The 16,635-nt window shown below is 38.1% G+C and overlaps 2 protein-coding genes across 2 annotated transcripts; both read right to left on the bottom strand.

Annotated features, from left to right (window-relative positions):
* Nucleotides 1-694: 694 nt before the first annotated feature.
* Nucleotides 695-2,185, bottom strand: LOC122672084 (protein PHYTOCHROME KINASE SUBSTRATE 1-like). The gene is made up of 2 exons (XM_043869585.1): nt 968-2,185; nt 695-928 (listed from the first exon to the last, which is right to left on the bottom strand). Exons 1-2 carry the CDS (start codon nt 2,072-2,074, stop codon nt 695-697), a joined length of 1,341 nt encoding a protein of 446 aa, XP_043725520.1. The 5' UTR covers nt 2,075-2,185.
* Nucleotides 2,186-4,003: 1,818 nt separating this feature from the next.
* Nucleotides 4,004-11,120, bottom strand: LOC122670934 (probable methyltransferase PMT2). The gene is made up of 8 exons (XM_043867978.1): nt 10,942-11,120; nt 10,014-10,016; nt 9,295-9,947; nt 8,934-9,144; nt 8,384-8,678; nt 6,825-7,214; nt 4,764-4,841; nt 4,004-4,236 (listed from the first exon to the last, which is right to left on the bottom strand). Exons 3-8 carry the CDS (start codon nt 9,937-9,939, stop codon nt 4,005-4,007), a joined length of 1,851 nt encoding a protein of 616 aa, XP_043723913.1. The 5' UTR covers nt 9,940-9,947; nt 10,014-10,016; nt 10,942-11,120; the 3' UTR covers nt 4,004.
* Between the last annotated feature and the right edge of the window lie 5,515 nt (nt 11,121-16,635).

The following is a 16,635-nucleotide window of genomic DNA, read 5'->3' as shown; positions in this document are numbered from 1 at the left end:
CAGAATCATAGGTGCTCAGTTTTCACTTGTAGCAAGGATTTCTGGATCAGCTGAGTCTGATGATGGATCCCAACTAATTTTAAAAATAATTGTGCGACTAAGGAACTAACAAATTTCTATTATATTCCTTGGATTTTTTTGTAGAAATTATGGCAAATGAAATATTTTACTTTACTCCTCCCTCCCCCCAACTCCCCCTCCTCTTTGGAATGTGCTTTTACTTCCACTTTTGTCAACTAAACTTTCTGTTGGTTTCTTTTTCTTTCCCAAGAGATACAGATACAAAAGTGAAGCAAGCTAATCAACCCACCCAGGTTGAGGTTGCTACTTTGTTTGATCCATAGGTATGTATACATGGTGTAATATCCAACATTTTATGCATGAAAACACGAAGTGCAGATGGAAGCATGAACTTAGAAGAAGTGTTCTCTATCCAGGAGTGTGGAGCAGGGAAGGTTGTTTTACAGGGAGGAGAAGAGAGACACACAAAATGGTACAGGTGCGGGAGTGTAGGTAGGAAATTTTCTTCCATTGACTTTGTAATTTGGATTACAAGGATCAAAAGGGAAGCAAACCTTCTTCCCTCACCCTGAGGGCCTGAGGCAATGAGGCCTGAGCTGTTGCAGCACGTGACTAATGCATGTACATAGAATGTGAAGCAAGTGCCAATTGCTGAAACTGGTGGACTCAGAAATCAGAATCGATGGCCTTTTGTCTTGGCTTGGAACCTTGCAATTGGCGCGAAAGGATCACACAACCCTGGCCACTGCCTTCTTGTGTTGGGGTTTGGGCTTCCCTTCTCAGACATCTTATATGCATCAGCCGCTACCTTCACTGCTTTATGACTTCTGCAACCTAATAACGTAATGGGTCTCTGTTCCTTGGCTATGGTTGAGTTTGTTCCTGTCTTGGTCATGATGGTTTTGTTGTCGTTGGTGGTGGTGGTGGTGGTTAAGATCATGTCTTGACTTTTAAGAGCTAATGAAACTGATCCTCTCTCCTCATGATCCGATACTGTCGAGAAATTGGCAGCGCTGGCAGTGACAGCACTCCAGTCAATGCTCGCTGCGCTTGGCTCGTAACATGTTGGTGTCAGGCAGCTTGACATGCCATCTGATCCCTGTCGACTGAGACACTGATATGCATTCCCTGAGAGAGACTCGATCTCGAACAAGTCTGAACTTGCATCGCTCTCCATGTCTACTTCAAGCATCCCATTTTGGCAGCTGCCAGAAGTTGCTGGGGGATTCAGTCTCAAGTCTCCAACTGGGGATCCAAATACATCGAATGTCTTCCTTGGCTTCTCTCCCTCTAGTCCCACCATAGAAAAACATAGCTTTTCGAACTTCTCCAACAGCATTTCTTCTTTGAACTGCTTTTGCTTGATTCCAGTTCCAACCAAATCAATGGGACCTTGATCGATTTCAGTGGGTTCCTTGACGATCATCTTTTTTTCATAAGACCCCCTGTTATCGACCTTGCTCTTGTAGTTTCTTGAATTCTTACTTTCCCTGATGTTTTTGGCCACATCAATGGATTTCTTATCAGAACAAGAGCATTTGCAGTCGAATGTAGAAAAAAATCTCTTACCTTGTAACCTAATTTTCTTATTTGGTGACTGGTCTCTCAAGAGACTTGGCAGTAATGCACTTTGGCTATTCCAACTCAACTTTGAACAGGTACTTGGAGTTCTATGCTTGATTTTGGCTTTTACGAATTGTAAATTGGGATGCTCATCTCTGTGATGCTGCTTTACCACCCCCTTCTTGGCAATTTGTTGTGTATTGTCATCGATCCCACCATTGAAGTACCTTTCAGCACCGAAGATGCTAATTTCACCATCAGTTTTCTTTCTTCCTAAACTTATTTGGTATTGAGACAGAGGCTCTTGTGGTCCATTGATAGTGGGAGACGGATTTCGCGTCAACTCCTCGAGTTTCAGTATGAAGGTCTCTTCTGTGCTATGAAGATAAGAAGAAAATGAGGCATCACGAACATGGGTATTGCTGCTTTCGCAGGCCAAGGTCCGGGAAAGGTTAGCATCACAGGCTGATGTTAATGTAACAGTAGCCATGGATTTGTTAGATGGAAAAAATCTTCTGAAAGAAACAGAAAAGAAGAGAATACAAAAGAAGCAAGACAAAAGCTTGATATGGAGTAAGCTGGGAAGACTATAGCCACATCAAACTTAAGAAAAATTCGACTGCAGAAATCCAATTTATGAGCTTATGAGACCTTTGGAGAACAGAGTGTGTGCTTAATGGAGAACAACAGATGAACGGTAATCAGAGGATATTCAGAGATAAATAGATACACAAGGGCCCAAGAGTAGAAATTTTCACATGAAAGTCCGAGAAAAGGGTGAAACAGGGGAAAAGCCGAAAAGGGAAGAAAAGAGGCTCAAATGAGAAGAAAAATGAAATCTGAAAGGAGAACTCTGTGAGAGATTCTAAAGGTGAATTGATTAGTCTAAAATAGAAGATGAAACAGAAGGAAGAACAGGAGTTTAAGTAATCAGCTTTGAGATTAATTGCCTTCATTACCAACCCTTGTCCTCTATAAGTATGGTTGTGGCCTTGTGGAGATGCAAAATAGTAAGATGGTTCCACAATCCACATGTCTGAACCCTACCAGCAGTTGATTGCTTCTGACAAGACGACTTGAGGAAGGTTTGTATAAACTCTCTCTCTCTCTCTCATGATAAAAGTCGTTTTCTTTTACAGTTGCTCACATCACTTCCACCACTAAGAAGGCTAGAATTGTTTCTGACCTCTTCCTTACGACCTTATTATTAATCTGATAAAACCATAATATTTAATTGGTCATTAACACCGTCCAAAAAACATCATCTTATCATGTGTATATGTGATGGTAAATAATACAACTACATAAAGACAATTCTTGAGTATAGTAAAATAGGAAATGACGATTACCAAGAAAAAAAAAGAAGGAAATGACAGCTAGGCATGACATCATGACAGGTGGTCAACACGTATGAGCCCAAGATCCACCATCCAATTGGACTAATAAACCCATTATTATCTCTACTAAATGTGGTCGACCACACGGATCATTACCCTCCAATTAGCTCTATTCGAGGTCATACTTATACAAGGCCTAAGCTATGCGTGTCTTTCCTTGCCACTTCTGCCAAGGTCATTTTAGGTTTGTCCTTGGTTTTTTTTAGTTCCTTTAATCTGAATCAAATCACACTTCTATATTGGAGCATCCAAAGGCTTTCGTTGAACATAACTATGCCACCTCAAACGATTTTCTCGGGAGCTACTCTTAAATAAACTCTAATATTTATAAAAATAACTAATCAACTCATATTAACAAAAGAGAGAAAGGGTGAAAAAAACAAAGACAAATAAAATAAAATTTTAAAAAGTTCGATAACCTTACCTACACCAACTACCAAATTCTTCAAACTTCAAGGGGTTACTTGTCCAATTTGAAGATGGTGTTGGATTGAGCTTGCCCTCGCCAATGTTGAAAGCACAGCTACAGTTGATCAGTTGATTGGTGAAAAAGAGTTCTTAGTTCTCAGTCAAATCTTGCCCATTATAAGTGATGGGAGATTGTTTCTCTTCCTGCAGTGCAGTGCTCAACTCCAACAAGAAAAAGGAAAACCATTAACAACAACAGGACAAAAGGCAAAACTTTCCAGCGCATTGTTGGCATTTTCTTTTAATTTATGAATTACATTAAGGCCAACAATTTAGACAGCTACTTTTGCATCCGTTTCGACAGTTGGATATTGAAATATTACACATAAACAGAATATCAACTGGATAATCTATGTGAGACTACAACAAAAAATATGACCTAATTAATAATACATCAGAAACTTCAGAACCCTCACCTCCCTCAGGCTGCAAACCATTCATCCACAGAAACGCTCAGGGTGAACAAGGAACAAACTCATGAGCTGCAAATACTAGACCCCAGGGAAGGTCACCATTACCTGCCCAATCCTCCATGGGTTCCTCTTGTCATTTCCATCACGAAGATGTTGAGTTCTTCCCACCTACAACCCAATACTGTTTGACAGCAAAGAGTACTTTTTCACCGACCAGGGGACCATCTTCATGATCTACCATTTTTGTATTCCACCTCATCCCTTCAACAATTTTCTTCACCTTGATCAGCACATCAACTTCATCACGCAGTATGACTGCACCCTCGGGTCTCAAGATCCGGTCCATCTCTAGAAGAATGTCTTCTGCCTTACATCTGGCATTGTTTTATGTAAATTTCAGATAAAAAAAGGGGGCAAAAATAACAATTTTATTACAAAACTTATTTTAGACACCAGAAAATCTTCCAACAATCCTAATTCTGCTAGCAACCATCTATTTGCCAATGGAATGGAAGCATAAGAGAATTGGGAGAGGCAATCCAGTAAAACCTAGGTTCTGAAGTTTTGATGGTTAGAAAATCCAAGCTCATCAAATCTAGACCTTCCTAGATATGAGCCTTTGAATAAAATAAACTTTATAGTTTACACCAGCCACACTCCTACACCAATTGATAGATGTGTTTTAACTCCCAATTCAGGTCTCCGTAGGCCCTAAATTATTTCCTAAACCAACTGATATGCATGTTTAACTCCCAAACCAGGTCTTAGGAAGCACAACCATTCCTAAGAAAATTGATAAGCAAATTTCTTTTGATAAAATTATCACTACTCCCAAACCATATCTTAGAAAGCATCATCCAATTGAACAAGTATGACTGCAAAATCAATATAAAGAACTTACTTATCCTTGTATAAGCTGAAAACACCATTGGCATGAATAAAATCGTACGTCCTTGGATATGTAGAGAAAGCCTCACACCTAAACCAGGAAAGAGGAATAAACGTGCACAAATAAATCAAGATATGAGAAAAACTAAAATAGACTATGTAAGCAATTAAGCCTGGATCAAATAGAATTTAGAAACATGGATTGCTTCAGATAGCATGCAACTCTGCAGTGAGTTTCTCACACTGAGAAGAGAGAGAGTAAAAAGGTAACAGAAACTTAGAGGGAGAGGAAAGATTTAACCTCAATAAGCTGACCACACCCAATTGAGAGAGGATTACTCCTCTATGTATTTGACAAAGTAAAACTGGGCCAACACTAGGATTTAAACTATAAGGAAATCTTGGTAATATCACAACCACAGACTTCCAGATACAGTAAAATGATGACAAAGTTTTACATTTTCCCTGACAAATCTTCTGGTGCAGGTTGTAATCTAGTGCCATTGAGTTGTGAACTTTCCTTGTGAACAACCTACGCATCACCGATGCTGGAACAGTGAGTTATCTTTTTCCTTCCTCTTGGAATGCGCAGAAACCTTCTAAAATGGGGATGGTGTTGTACAAAGGAGTTAAAATATCAAGGCCCAACTTTGGCTGGGCAAACATCCAAATTATAAAAAAAGAGCATCCCAGTGCACGAGGCTCCCACTACTGCAAGGTCTGGGAGGGGCAAATGTACGCAGCCTTACCCCCGCTTTGCGGAGAGGCTGTTTCCAAGTTTTGAACCCGCAACCTGATGGTTGCAACAGCCAAGGCTCACACACTATCACAGAAGAACTTACAAGAATTACTGTAATATCTCAATTATCACTGAACGTAATTTTGTACCCTCTGTAACTGTTGTATCAGAGACTCAATATGAAAAAAGCTGGTTGTACTTCCCATAGAGCAATTTGTGGAGGATACTCAACTGATGAAGTTCTAAGTGTTAGAGAGTATTCTGGAGAACTTTACATATCCTGTAGCATGCCCATCAACTCATCAAGAGTGAAATTCTGGAATGCATGTGTTTTGAACTAATGCAATTAACTCAAGCTTAGTGCTTGTCTCTTTCCTAGGTCAGGTTTTACCTAAGACCTGGCCGCTTATCATTAACATGTGATTCTTTTCTTAGCATGTAATGTGATGTAGCTCATTGATTGCATGTGATTCTTCCCTTTCTATTTTTTTTTTAAGGAAAATTAAAACTTTCTCAAGAAAAGAAATAATAGAATTGTAGAAACTATAGGAAAAGCTGAAGGGGGTCAAGAGAATACAGTCCACATAAAAGCAAGCTAAGAATGATCTCTTTAATTAACAAACAACACAAAGAGAGAGAGAGATACAAAAACGCACATGCATAAAGGGAAAATTGCTCAGTAGGGGCTAAAATGGATAACTGGCAAAACTAGAAAAGACAAATTCAAACAATCAAATCATTATTAGTAACTTAGATATAGCAGATATAGGTGAAAAACAAGAGTAACAAGGATCAATGACTTGCATCAACCGAGAGAGATACTGTGTGGATTGACAGTGAAACAGTACAACAGGGAGCCCAAAAAGTACTTGGATTGAAGTAAAAGGAAAAAGAAACGAGGGAACATGAAATGGCCCTACAGATATATTGGAGTTGAGCAGAAAAGGTTTCACACCATGTAGATGGGATTAGCCTTATTGACTTCACTGTATATTGCTTTTAAATGATGGAGCAAAGCAGATCCTCTTGGGTAATTTAATCAGTGAGAAACAAATAGCATGTATAGCCCGATATGAGCAATGCATGTCTCGAATGATGGAAACTCCAGGCTGTTAAAAAGGTCAAATGTCAGAATCATACAGGCACTAAAAAGGTTCAGCTTTCACCGAGGATATGTACAAAGCAGCATTATACTAAAAGCTACATTATAGATGCTAATTAATATGGATGAGATGCGAACAAGAACTTTATCAAGTGTTCTTACTATTATTGGACATTTATTTTCCCATGTCAAGACAGAAGTTGTACACCAAGTTTGTTAAGTTAAGAAATTACCAGTCATGATATATGCCGATCAATCCTCGTTCATAAATAACACCAAGAGTGTTTTTATCAGAAATTGTAGGCACAACATTCATAACCCACAGTTTGGGAGATTCAAGTGCTGCTGCGAAACTTCCCAAACCAGCATTCATATCCATTATGTTGCGATACCTCCCTGAGTCAATGATATGATTGATCTTCTTGTAAGCCTTTACATGCTTCTTCCATAATTTATTGTCATCCAGGTACTTCTCAACAGAAACTCCGGTGACAGATCCACCAGCTATTCTAGGAGGAACAGCATTGAGCCTCTGGGGAAATGATTTAAGCTCCCCTCCAGCAACTTCATTTGGATTATTAACCTTGGGATAAGGAGTTATACACACCTCCATTTTCTTGTACCTAGTACGCCACCAAAAGGTAAAGTTCAGTTTGTAACAGCTTCTTTAAGAAGCAAACAGGAAGGCATTGCCAATGTTACAAACCTTAAAAAAAAACCAAAAAAAAAAGAAGAAAGAAGAATAGAAAAGGATAACCATTTAAATGAATTTGCGTATCATTCTTCTAAAGTCTAGTCTATATTAACTCTTTGACTGTGTTTGGTAGCATTTCAATAACCTCATAAGTCAGATGACTCCTCACCATGACCATCAAAACACTGGTGGTTTCAAGAAGGTAATTTTGGTTCAACAGACTTCAATTTGTGTTATGTAAATTGTATCAACTGAAACAGCCCTTGTGCAGGTTATCATGACCCAGAATAATCCCATCAATGATTGAATATAGCATGAAATTTAAGCGTCTTAAATAAAACAATTCAAACCAGTTCCAAAGTTATCTTTCTTCAGTAATAAAGGATTTACAAATATTTATTTTCTTTCTGTCACATAATCAAAATTCTTTACTTGCAGCATCAATAGAACCTTAAATTCAATAGTGGGTAGCCAGCTAAGTAGTCAAAGTGGAGAGACCTCACATAGAGAGTGGAGTCATACAACAGAATTTTGAATTCAGAACTCTACTCAATTTGATTTCTGCCTAGTCTAGTACTTAGAAAATTGCCCATATTGATACATAAGCAAAAAAAAAAAGGGGGGGGGGGGGGCATACTCAAAAACCAGTTGTTAAGAATCTGGTGAACCACCCCCCCCCCAAAAAAAAAAAAAGAGCATAAAAAGTGATAGTCAACAAAAGTGAATTTTTTTGAAACAGTCAGTTGGAAGCTATAAAGATATCCATGAAGTTGACATCAAGCTTTTGATAGAGTCAAGTCAACTTAGTTATGAAGTCTAAAATGAATTAAACGAGTGAAAGGATAATCCAACCACGAATGAATCTTGAAAGAAGGGATGAGCTGGAACCATGTCAAGTAACTGAGTTTTAAAATGCATTCTAAACCATTTATTCTTAGCAGGTTCAGCTTGAAATAAAAAACATGACACATATATTGCATAATCACTGACAACAATGAAGTTTCCTTTAATAATATCAGCATTAGTTTGATTTTCAATGAGCACAAGTGGCACAACATAATATACTAGATCCAAAAATACTTGAGTACATAGACATACCAAACATCATCTGCATTTTTGGATTCACACATATTAGCACGAGAATCATCTTGTCTCCCATGACATGACTTGGCATTTACTCTCTTCCTCCAGATGGCAATATCATCCTTTTCATGTTTCTTTTCCCAGCAAAGAAGTTTGGCCATATCTTCAATCTTTCTTTGTTCCTCTTGGAGTTCCTTCTTAGGACGCTGCCATGCTTTATAGTGATTCTTCCAATTAATGGGAGGACCAGACAGTACCCAGTAGCCACCAGGTCTAAGAACTCGATCTATTTCCATCATGTACATGCCATCTGCAAAGAGGGAAAAAAAAATGCTATCAGAAGGAAGTCATGAGCATCAATGTAATGGATATAGACTTCAAAAAATAATAAAGAAAACAATGGGATATAATAGAATCACTAAAGAACAATAGAACATGGTCACATATGTTTGAGAAATCTAAAAACCCAGTATGAAAGAAAAAGTTTCCATGCTTTAAGACTAGGATGTAGGTAAATTTCAGTTTCCACGCTTTAAGACAGTAGCATGTAGGTAAATTTACTGACCATTTCCATGCCATGGAATCAAGCAGCGAGAACAGTGAGCCATATCAAAGGCCCTAGATGGATATGGCAGCTTTATGGTTCCAAGAACACCAATGACTGCTGGCACACCCCTTTCCAAAGCAAATTGAACTTGTGCTTCATGTGAATCTCTTGGGGCAAATGACATCGCTATTACATTTCTTTTCCAAAGGTATGCACCCCAACTCGCAACCTAAAGCATGATCACCAATTGTCAGTGGATGAACTGTGTTTACCTAAACAACAAGGTGACCATTCACTTCAACCGAGCTGCTTAGATTTCTGACTCACAAATAGAGATCATAAACCAGACAATGAATTAATTAAAAAGATTACAACATACCCCACAACCAGTGTCCAATGCAGTTCTAACCGTGCCGTTTTCAATTGGAATCACGGACGCAAGTTGATCAATATATGTATCAGCTCCTTGAGGAAATTGTGTTCCTCCACCAGGAAACCGAAACACATTGCCCTCATACTGAATCCAGTTCTGGACAGCCTTCTCGACTGTCAAGCTCTTATATGGTGCATTTGCATATGGTACATAATCACGACTCTTTGGCCAAGGAAATGGAGTCACGTATCCTTTTGGTGCCGGAATTAGGCAATGCAGCTTCTCTTTCTCTGGAGGACAGTGTCTTTCTCTGTAATTCATATTCTCCCTGGGAAAGGTCATAGCCCGCTTCTGATCTTGGCAGGGTGTGTAATCAGTATAGCTAGCACGGCATGGCTCAAACACTTGAGCTTTTAAATCAGAATCATCAATTGCTCGTGCATCACCACCATGGTGGGTCTCAAAATTCAGATTTGACGGGGCACTGCAGTCTGTTTGCTTGGTTATCTCTACAGCTATGCTGTCTCCTTTTCCAAAACCACTTTTCTGCCAAGCTCCCAAAATATAGAAGAAACAACATAAACCAATGACAATAAATATAGATACAGAGCTCCGAGTCCTACTGTCCCCTGAGTTCAATTTCATAGCCATGGTGCCCCCTGCAATAAATTCCAGACTGACTCAGTAGAGCTATTGAAAGCAAAAAAGAGAGCATCTAAAATTACAATCTCTACAGAAAATGCTCAATCCTATGTATTTACGGACTCAATTATGTAAAGATGGGAGACTGGAATCATTTATGTGCAGCCATTATCAAATCAATCCAGCCCTTTTTAAGGGCACTATTTTCTTTCTTCCCATCAGGGAGTTTACGTCAGCATATGACCTTTCCATTCTGGACTTGAAAAAGAATTTTTTTAGAGTCTATAGCCATGAAAGAGGGGACAAGTTTCCTCCAACCCCAGATCTAGACCCTTTTTTTTTTTTTTTTTTTCGGGTGGGATAAGTGAACTGGACAATATATTACTATCCATAACCTATAACAGCAAAATACACCCCAATTGTGACTTTACTGTTTAAGAGTTTTAATACACAGTATCTTTCAGATTAATTCTCGCAGCTAATTTTCAACATGAAATGTCTCATTTGCTTCAACGGAACATAAAGCAAGAACAGCAATAAAGCAAGAAACCCACAAAGAGCATAAAAGCAACATCTTGACGCCTACTTAGTATAACAAGATAAAAAAATTTTCTTTCCTTTCTAAGCTTCAAAGACAATTTTTTAAGCAGTGTAAGAACTCAAAAATTAACGGCCATTATAAATATATAATAACACTATAAGATCCCAACGTGGTAAACCAAATTAAGCGTGAAATAGATCGATTAAACTAGTGATCAACAAGCAAAAACTTGATTCAACGTCTAGAAAAGTAAAACAACAATTTTAGTTCTCCACCTTCGATTTTATGTCTTAAAATCGACACAAGGAATCTTAGGCAAACTACAAATCAATAGTAACAGCACATTCCACACCAAATCTAGCGAAGTAATTTTTCACAAAACAAAGTACTTAAACAAAGATTAAACAGAACGTGTAAAGATGAAGAAGAAACAATAATATCCATAGAAAGAGCTCAGATCTCTAACCAACCTCGGAGAGAAAGGGGAAAGCCAATTCAAGATCTTGAAAACAAGAGTGAGTGATTTCACGCCTTCATCTCCGATACAGGTAATGTCCCTTCTTCGAACCAGAGAAAACAGATGAAACCTCAGAGAGAGCAGAAGAGAAAAGAGAACTAAAAAGCTCCAGAACCCTAAAATTTGGAGCAGGAGAGGAAGCAGGGGTGTGGTGAGAGTGAGGTGATGAGAGTGTTGCAGAGAATTAGACAGACGCGTCTCTCTCCAAGACTTCAATACCGTACAACAAATTTTAAGTGAAAGTCCTTAACAATGGTTCAAGATTGCTTTTTATAAGTTAATTATTAAAAAAGAACATAAAAATTTAGCAAAAAAGGACAAAAGAAGACCAGGATTGAGAGCACGAGTCAAGTCGCGGCACGCGCATAATCCTTAGTTTCAAGAGAGAATTGTCTCTTCCACATTGTTATGTTTGGATGTCATGAAAAGAAAAATAAAAAACATAATCAGATAAAAATTAGAAAAAATTACATATATCTTTCCTGTACTTTACTCTAATTATACGTTTTTTCCCTTGATTTTTCCACCTTATATACGATTCTCCTGTAATTTTCAAAAATTTATTAATTCTTCCTCTGCTGTTAGCATCCGTCAGTTAAGTACGTACTGACATGGCATAGTTAGATTTTTTATAATATCTAAACTAACCCTTGGTCATTGTGAGATGACCCATTTATTTTTTGATAAAAACCAAAATAAGAAGGGAAAATTTGCCCTTTCTCCTCTCCCTACTTCATCTTCAACCTCTGAACCTTGTAATCGCCGGCAACGATACCCCTACCAGTGCCTGAGTATTTATGCTCACTGTGACCATTGCTGTCATCCAGATTGTTTTTGGGTTCTAAAACAGATTCCTTCCCAAACTGGTTTCTTTTTCTTTCTTTTACAATTATTAGAAGCCCATCCCCATTCTTGTATTATAGGATTCAGTTTCTAGTTTTAAGTTTCAGGGCAGCCAGCCCCCATTCTTGTATTTGTGGCTTGTTAACGCAGGAGAGAGAGAGAGAGAGAGAGAGAGAGAATGGAGTTACTTCTTCTTCTTTTGCTATCGAAACCCATTCCCACCTTCAGGCCCCAATTTCACCAACTTCTCTTTATTCCAGACGGTTCTCTGCTACAAGGTATGCTCTCTTTGTGTGTGGTTTCTGTATACCTTGAAAAAGCCTGGATTTATGAATTACCAGCAGTAAAGGAAACAAAAATTCCATTGAAAAGAGTGATAAAAAAAATTACCAATTATGTTGGTGGAAGTGAATCTTTGGTGCTATTTTGGGTGAGAAGGGAATCAAACAGGGAAAATGGCTGTTAGAATTCAAGAAGGAAAGACATAAAAGCACTGCAAAAATAAGAAGCAGAAAGAAAATAATTAGATCTTTCATCTTATCTCATCTATTAACAGATAAAAATTCAAAAGCTGATAAACAAATAAAACAAAAAGAAAATTTAAATACAGAATCTCTGCAACTGCATTGAATTCCGTCTTCTCCTTCAATCTCTCTCTCTCTCTCTCTCTCTCTCTAGTCTCTCCTTCCCGAAATTGATTGCCCTCTGGTCAGGAGCTTAGTTAGTAAGTTCAGGAACGGCAATTGAACGGGAACGGATACGTACGGCAATTAAATGGACTAGACGGTAATAATACTTTTCAAAAATCCAACTTCATAAAACGCATACGGTAATAATACGGTACGCATTTAATACGGATATAATACGACATAGACGATAATAATACTTTAAAAAAAACGGACATATATTCATTATATAACATGCATTCACCACCTAATAAACAAAATAATATCATGATTTTATGAACTAAAATAATATCATGATTTTATGAACTAAAATAAACACAATAATATAATATGCTATATAACATCTCTAAGATTATCATTTAACATACTAAGATATCAATAATCTACAAGAAATGAATGTAGATTGTCTGAAAATGACATGAGCAAGTTGATGACCTTATCATTAAATCATTCTTCCAACATTACATTTCTTTCTATCTACAATGAGATAACCATATATTTTTAACCAGATGTGTTCTTGTGAAAGGGGATGAGTTCCCATTAATTAATCAACACAAGACAAGAGGGAGAGTTTCAGATATGGATCTCCACTGTACACATTAGCTACAAGAGACAGAAAAACAAGAATAAAATAGAATAGAGATTGAGCCATTCTCGCCAATATCACACCAGATTCATTTGCTTCACTACCACCATCAAAGTTCAAAGACCAGAGAAACAAGAGGAGAGTACAAGACTTAAGTGCCACTTTGTTGAACGGAGATGGCGATGATGATTGGAGATGGAGGGCGGCTACTGTTGCCTGCTATGGTTGGAAAGTGAAATCGTTTCCCTAAATTCTAATCTTTTGGGTAATTTTTTTTATAAAAAAAAATGTATAATACGCGAATTATACTAGTATAATACTCGATCGATTAAAAAACCCATTTTTTTATAAAAATATAAGAAAATATGGGGACGGGAGTATTATACGTTTAAAAATACGGGGATGCATATAATACGCGTATGATACGCGAATTTACTAACTAAGGTCAGGAGTAACCAAAGGGCTTCTTCTGCCTCTCTGTTTCTTCTTCTTTCTTATTTTTCTCTGGCAATTATCGAGAAGATGATTTAGATGAAAGACATAAATATAAAACGTGGGCAGAACCAGAGGTTTACAGGTGTTTTTTCTTATGTCAGCAGGACAGAGGTTGCAGCGGTGGTTCGGTTTCTAATGTTTTAGTCCTACCTGCAGCAACCTTATGTGATCTTTTACCAATTGGTATCCCGTCTTTCTCCTCTAATCTCTTCTTATTTGTTTGTGGTGGAGGAGGAGGCGGCCGTGGCAGTGGTGGCGGTGGTGGAGGCAGCGGCAGCGGCAGTGGCGGCGGTGGTGGTGGTGCTGGCAATGGAGTAGGAAAGATATGAGTGTTTTAGGTTGAAGATGATGAGAAGGGTAGAATTGAAAATGCAGTTTTAATTTGTTATTCTGTGATTCCTACGTGATAGAACAAGAGATGCTCCAGTGTGTTCAAGCAGAGCACTGGAAGATTGAAATCAACACCTTCTGTTGTGCTCTTCACGTGGTAATGGAAGCTATGATGATGATGAACCCATCTGCTGTTCAGTCTTTGCAGTGCATGAATTTAAAGTTTTAGGGAATAAGAGTCCGAGGAGGAGGAGGCGGCAGCAGCAATGGTGGCGGTGGAGAAGGAGGCAGCGGTTGTGGTGGTGGTGGTGGAGGCGGTGGAGGAGGAAAAAAATGAGTGTTTTAAGGTTGAAGATGATGAAAAGGGTATCATTGTAATTCTACTTGTGGTGTTTTAAAACAAAGGTAATATTGTCTTTTCAAATTATTAACTCACAGCAAACTAACACAATCAGCCATAAGAGGTCAAAATATAAGGTGGAAAAATCAAGGGAAGGAACGAGTAATTAGGGCAAAGTACAAGGGAGGCATATGTAATTTTCCCTAAAAATTATGATTATGCTTGATTTATTTATTTATTTATTTTCTGACATTAAAGCATACTTAGACTGAAACAGTTCGAACAAATTACCCATTTTCGAAGTATTGAATAATTTTTTTAATGTCTTAATTATCGTGGATGATAAGTCCTATTCTATTTTAGTACATAAAAAAAAATTGGTGGATCATGATCCTGACAAACAAATCAGTTTTTGTTGCAAAATTATAAACAGATTATCGACACCTAAAATAGGGTGAATCATCGTATCATGTTGGTAAACACAAATTTCTTTTTGGTTTCAATCTCCACATGTTGTAGTTTACATTGTACCAAAATTGAATCGAAATCAAACTCAAACTAATTGACACCCTTCTCCTTGCCGCTACTAACAAGTCTCATTGTTCTCGATTTTCTTAAACGTCGTGATATTATTAATAACAAATTTAGATTCCATGTGAACAAATTAAGATTTCTTGATTTTATATTATGCTTACCTTCTACTTGTAGGGGGAAAAAATAGAAAATTTTCATATATAATTTGAATAGTTTGAAGTCGTTCCTAGACCAAGGGATGGAAACCAAATTTGGACAAAAGCAAGGTGAATCTTAGGGGTGTACACACACACGAACAAGAAGATACTAAGGCCCCCATGTTCAATAGGGAGTGTCCTCTTAGGCAGGTGACCCCAAGGGGGGAGGTGTAGTCGAACTCAGGACCTTCAGCTTCCTTAGGCCTCGTACCTTACCAACTACGTTATCCCTTGGAGTTAAGTGAAATGAAGATTGTCTATTCATAATGGCATAACTGGCTTCAAAATATATTGAATGCATGCATACAACAATTAACCTTTTTTCAACAAGTAAAATTTGAAGATAATATTTATTAAATTTTGAATTAGCTACACAATTATTATTAGTGATTAATAAATATTCTCATTATATTCCTTCTTACTTTAATTTACTTCACACAATTATTATTAGTGAATTTTTATATTCTCTCTCCCCAACCATAAATTATTGGGTGTATTGAATGTGTAGATTACTATATTTGTATATATAATCAAATAAAATCGGATGGGAGGAAAGGGGCTCGGGATAAGGTGAAGACTTTGGGAGATGGATCCACTGTATGTCGGTGATACAGTTGGGAGTCATATATGTCGGTGACCTTATCAAAAAAATTCGTATGTGTGTGGGAGTCGCACATGCACAATCTAGCAACACGGTTTTGCTACCCATACGGCCATACTCAGTGTCATGATTTCCTATTGGTTCATGTCTTTTCTTCCTCGCCTCTCAAAATTGGATCATTATCGTCTCCGGTCCCTGCCTAGTACAGTGGTCCAATTCCTCTCATAGGGGGCAAGAGTCGCACAAGCACAATCTAGCAACACGTTTTGCTAGCCATAGAGTGTCATGATTTCCTATTGGTTCATGTCTTTTCTTCCCTACCTCTTAAAATCAGATCATTATTGTCTCCTGTTCCTTGCTCGGTACAGTGGTCCAATTCCTCTCATAGGAGGGTGGGAGTCGCACTTGCACAATCTAGCAACATGTTTTTGCTAGCCATAGTCAAAGTGTCATGATTTTCTATTGGTTCATGTCTTTTCTTCCCCACCTCTCAAAATCAGATCATTATCGTCTTCAGTTCCCTGCCTGGTATAATGGTCCAATTCCTCTCATTGGTAGGGGTGTAAATGAATAGTCAAAATCCGTTTTCGAATCCGTGTCCGTATCCGTTTAGCAGTATCCGAATCCGTCCGAAAGCTAAACGGATGCGGATATGGATAGGTTATAGCTATCCGAAAAACTATATTTACATGTAAATGGATAAAATATCCGATCTGTATCCGTGTCCGTATCCGTTTAGCACTATCTGAATCCATCCGAAAACTAATCGGATGCGGATGCGGATATAGCACTATCCGAGCCAAATCCGATCTATTTACATCCCTACTCATAGGGGGCGGGAGTCGGACATGCACAATCTAGCAACACGTTTTTGCTAGCCGTACTCAGAGTGTCATGATTTCCTATTGGTTCATGTCATTTCTTCTCCACCTCTCAAAATCGGATCATTATCGTCTCCTATTCCCTATCTGGTACAGTGATCCAGTTCTTCTCATAGGGGTAGGAAATGACAACCTTATCCCCTATCTGAACACA

The sequence above is a fragment of the Telopea speciosissima genome, chromosome 8 (assembly GCF_018873765.1).
Source record: "Telopea speciosissima isolate NSW1024214 ecotype Mountain lineage chromosome 8, Tspe_v1, whole genome shotgun sequence".
NCBI lineage: Eukaryota > Viridiplantae > Streptophyta > Magnoliopsida > Proteales > Proteaceae > Telopea > Telopea speciosissima.
The sequence above is the reverse complement of the archived record's forward strand: the minus strand, read 5'-3'. Positions and strand labels throughout refer to the sequence as shown.

Coding starts and splice junctions, on each gene's coding strand:
- LOC122670934 (XM_043867978.1), bottom strand. CDS start 9,939: ATGGCTATGAAATTGAACTCAGGGGACAGTAGGACTCGGAGCTCTGTA. Junction 9,145..9,294: donor CATTGGACACTGGTTGTGGG/GTATGTTGTAAT, acceptor ATCATGCTTTAG/GTTGCGAGTTGGGGTGCATA. Junction 4,842..6,824: donor ATCGGCATATATCATGACTG/GTAATTTCTTAA, acceptor TTCCTGGTTTAG/GTGTGAGGCTTTCTCTACAT.
- LOC122672084 (XM_043869585.1), bottom strand. CDS start 2,074: ATGGCTACTGTTACATTAACATCAGCCTGTGATGCTAACCTTTCCCGG. Junction 929..967: donor TTTCATTAGCTCTTAAAAGT/CAAGACATGATC, acceptor ACCACCAACGAC/AACAAAACCATCATGACCAA.